This window comes from Pinus tabuliformis, chromosome 1_2 (genome assembly GCF_031772625.1).
Source record: "Pinus tabuliformis cultivar Carrire ecotype Pingquan chromosome 1_2, CPIR1, whole genome shotgun sequence".
Classification (NCBI taxonomy): Eukaryota; Viridiplantae; Streptophyta; class Pinopsida; order Pinales; family Pinaceae; genus Pinus; species Pinus tabuliformis.
This window is the reverse complement of record NC_142298.1, coordinates 839,323,142-839,326,753: the sequence shown is the minus strand read 5'-3', so window position 1 is coordinate 839,326,753 and position 3,612 is coordinate 839,323,142. Positions and strand designations below refer to the sequence as shown.

General features: G+C 39.5%; 1 protein-coding gene across 1 annotated transcript; it reads left to right on the top strand.

Annotated features, from left to right (window-relative positions):
* Positions 1 to 1,105: 1,105 nt before the first annotated feature.
* LOC149208548 (3-phosphoinositide-dependent protein kinase 1-like) lies at positions 1,106 to 3,298 on the top strand. Its single transcript, XM_089398374.1, has 3 exons — positions 1,106 to 1,249; positions 2,297 to 2,895; positions 3,085 to 3,298. The coding sequence occupies exons 1-3, from the start codon at positions 1,106 to 1,108 to the stop codon at positions 3,296 to 3,298; spliced, it is 957 nt and encodes a 318-aa protein (XP_089254500.1).
* Positions 3,299 to 3,612: the final 314 nt, after the last annotated feature.

The following is a 3,612-nucleotide window of genomic DNA, read 5'->3' as shown; positions in this document are numbered from 1 at the left end:
AATCTAGTAGCACACAAAGACTTTGGTGACAAGTGCATCATATTGATTTAGGTTGGATGCTTTTCAGTTTCAAGAATTGTTGTAGCTACTGTTATCACTGAAAATGTTGTTGTCAAAATTTTTGGTCTAGCTCAAAGAGTGGGTGTTTTCGCAGCGCCTGAATTAGTTTTAGCAGTTTCGCAGCGCTACCTGTTTGCGTGGTTTCGTAGCGTGCTACGAAATTGGGAATTGGTTCAAGTTTTCAGCGAAGGTCTAAATCCTAGCATGCCTATTGTATAGAGTTTTGCTTCCCTCCAGGGATGTTGATGAGGGCAGTGACAGTGTGTCCAAGGAGGCACCCTATGATGATGCAGCTATTGTGGGTTTGGCATCAAGTACATTAAGGGAGTTATCTTTGAAGTCTGGTTCATGGGTGATTGTGAAAGATGTACATACTAATGTGGGAGACTTGCAGGGGATTTTGTGTTGAATCCTCCAGACAAAGAATCTATTAAATTCCATAAAACATAGAGTGTTTGATATTTGGGATTGTCTTTTCACAATCTGTAACTTCTTTCACAAAACAGGGCGCCACAATGGATTGAAAGATTTGAGAAATATTTATGATAAAGTTCATATTCACACCTTGTTCAAGGATAAAGATAAGGATACTTCGGCTTTTCAATCTGAGGATGATTGATTTTTCGGTCATAAGTGACCTCTAAGGAAGATTGTCTAAAGCAGAGGTTTGACCGTTTTGTCGTTGCATTGGAAGATGTTTCCAAAGATGCGCTACTTTTCTTAAAAGACAAAGCCTTGGAACTCTTGAATTCCTTGTTTCTGTTTCACTGCAAAATATGGTACCCAAGGTTAAATGTTTTTCCTATATATTGTGCTCGGTCTTTTTCCAATGGATACCTTACACTTTGTAAAGTCACTGCTGCACAGAAAAAGATATATGGGAACTGAAAGATCTAGGACATCAAACAGCTCAGAGGATTGTTCTGGTTTCTGGTCCATTGCATTCTGTGCGAGAAATAAACCAAAATTTTCCAAATTTGGTTTCGTTTTGTCTCGAATGAAGCTTAATCAGTTAATCAAAGATGAAATTATTACCAGTTAGCGCATGGTGCCTTCAGGAAAATCCCTGATAGAAATAAATGGAGATTTAGTAAACGTCGAGAGCATTGATCTTTTCTCGTTGATGGGATTGGTTCGTGGTGAATTGTCATTGGCAGACCAAGTAGCAAGGTTAAAAGTTCTTCGAAAGGTAATGAAGATGTTACTATATACACCTGCGCCATCCGAACAGGGTTCTTTTCGTTCAAGACTTCCGTTCTATCCTCGTAAACTATCTGAGCAATCTTAGGATAAAAGTTAAATGTAATTTAATGTGGACATCATGCACTTTTAAACAAGAACGAAATTTTAGGTCATTGGTTTGGCACCGACGTGAATCATAATACAGATGGCGCTGAAGGAGTTAGGTTTAGCCTTTTGGCTGATCTATATACGTCCACGTCCTCGGTATCATGCTAAATCGAATCCTCATGACCGTGAATGATGTTAAGGGGCACATAAGAAAGGGCCTACAATTTATTTCTCCGGAGCCTACAGAATCGAGACAATTGGATGGCGGAGAATTCAAGTAGCAGACAACAAAACCAGTGAATCTCCATCTGGCGGTTCGTTTGCAACTCGTGCCTAACCTCATGATATCTTCCAAGCAGTAAATACTTTATCTGATGTGTTTTCTCAGAAAGGGAGTTCATTTGTTCATAATATATTACAGAGAAGATCTAGGTTGCTTCCAGAAGAAACAGATGGATCCTCGGCTTTACTTAATTCACCGGTTCATATCACAGCTCTGAAATTTGAGAATTAAATTAACCAAGTTCTTCATGGCCTAAAAAAACAGAGTCTCAAGAAGCAGAATATAAGTTTGCCCATGAAGAACTATATTTCCTCTGTTACTTACAATACCTTGTTGCTGGGAGAATTCATACATCCAGCAGTTGAATGCCATGGTGCTGCACGAATAGTCAGAGGCTGTGCAATTTATATCAGAGAAACTGGAGCACTTTGCCAAATAGTGGTGACCGGAATATACTCTTTAAATGTTTTCCTTTCTGCGCCAGTTATGATTCTTTTTATTTAAATTCATATTACAGTTTCAGGTGAAGATGATTTTTAGAGTTGGAAAGGGCTATTTTGTATACAGTAAGTCGAAGGCCTTAGCTGCGCTAAATGGTATGAGGATGGAAAACTCAAACAAACTGGAAACGATCTATGGGCACTGGGTTGCACTTTGTATCAGATGCTGTCTGACATATCACCTTTTAAAGATGGCAGTGAGTGGCTCACATTCCAAAGGATCATGGATAAAGGTTTCAAATTTCCTGAATATTTTTCTTATGAAGCACGGCACCTTATTGATTGTTTGCTGGATATGGACCCATCTAAAAGATTGGCTTCTGGCCCTGAAGGGTATGCTTCTCTCAAGAGTCATCCTTTCTTCAAGAGAGTTGACTGGGATAATGTTAGGGGTATGCTGGCTCCAAAGTTAGCCCCACCATTAACTGTTGACAAGGAAGATGAAGCTGAAGATGCTGGGTGGTTTCTTTCACATGCTGGATATGGTTCTACTAATGATGAAGCACCTCCCAAAGAGAAAGAGTTGGCCTCATCATCAGTGGCAGTAGAGAATAAGGAGCACAAGGCTAAATTTTATACTATCGATGCTTTTGACTCTAAATGGGAGAAATTTCTAGATCCAGGGGAGTTCATTGTGATGGTTTCATTGGTTAAGAAAATTCGGAAACTTTACAACAAAAAGATGCAGCTGATGCTGACAGACAAGCCAAAGTTGATATATGTAGACCTAGTCAAATTGGTACAGAAGGGTGAGATAGTTTGGTATGATAATCTTAAGGAGCTTAATGTCCAAGTGTTGAATTCTTCCAACTTTAAGATCTGTACTTTAAAAAGGATCACCTCATTTGAAGATTTGAAGACAGCAAGGAATACTACACTGACTTTACGTTCCAGTTGGGATTTATGAAGGCTTAATTTATTTGTGGTATGTGACAAATCTATCTCCTTCAGGTGTGAGGAGTATCTTGAGCAAAAGGTTATACCAACAGAAGGATCAAGACATTATTACTCATCTTCTGTGGACGGTCCAGTACGCAGTAAATTACCTTACATGGATGTTGTGGGAGGTTCCAAGAGTCCTTTAACAGAGGAGACAAGTTTTTCCTCAGGAGAGATATTTGTTGCAAGCAAACCTTTTCAAAACAATCAAGTGCTTAAGCCATGAACACTGATGATTATTTAGAAAACCAGAGAGGAAGAGTGTATTTTTTGAAATCACACAGCAGTTTCGTAGCGCGCTACGAAACTGCTGTAGGTGATGATTTTAAAAGCGCAGAGCAGCTAGTCTGACACGGTGAGCAGGAGTTGAGGAAAATGAACAGCTGTTTATCAAGACCACCTACAGCACATCAGAAACCTGGCATCATTCCATACCTGGAGTTATTAAAAGATTTGGGAACATGCTGCTATACTTTAGGAGAATGTTGGGAGACAGAGACCGTTAAGATAGGAGCATCTCTTCTGGTCAATTAATGAGCC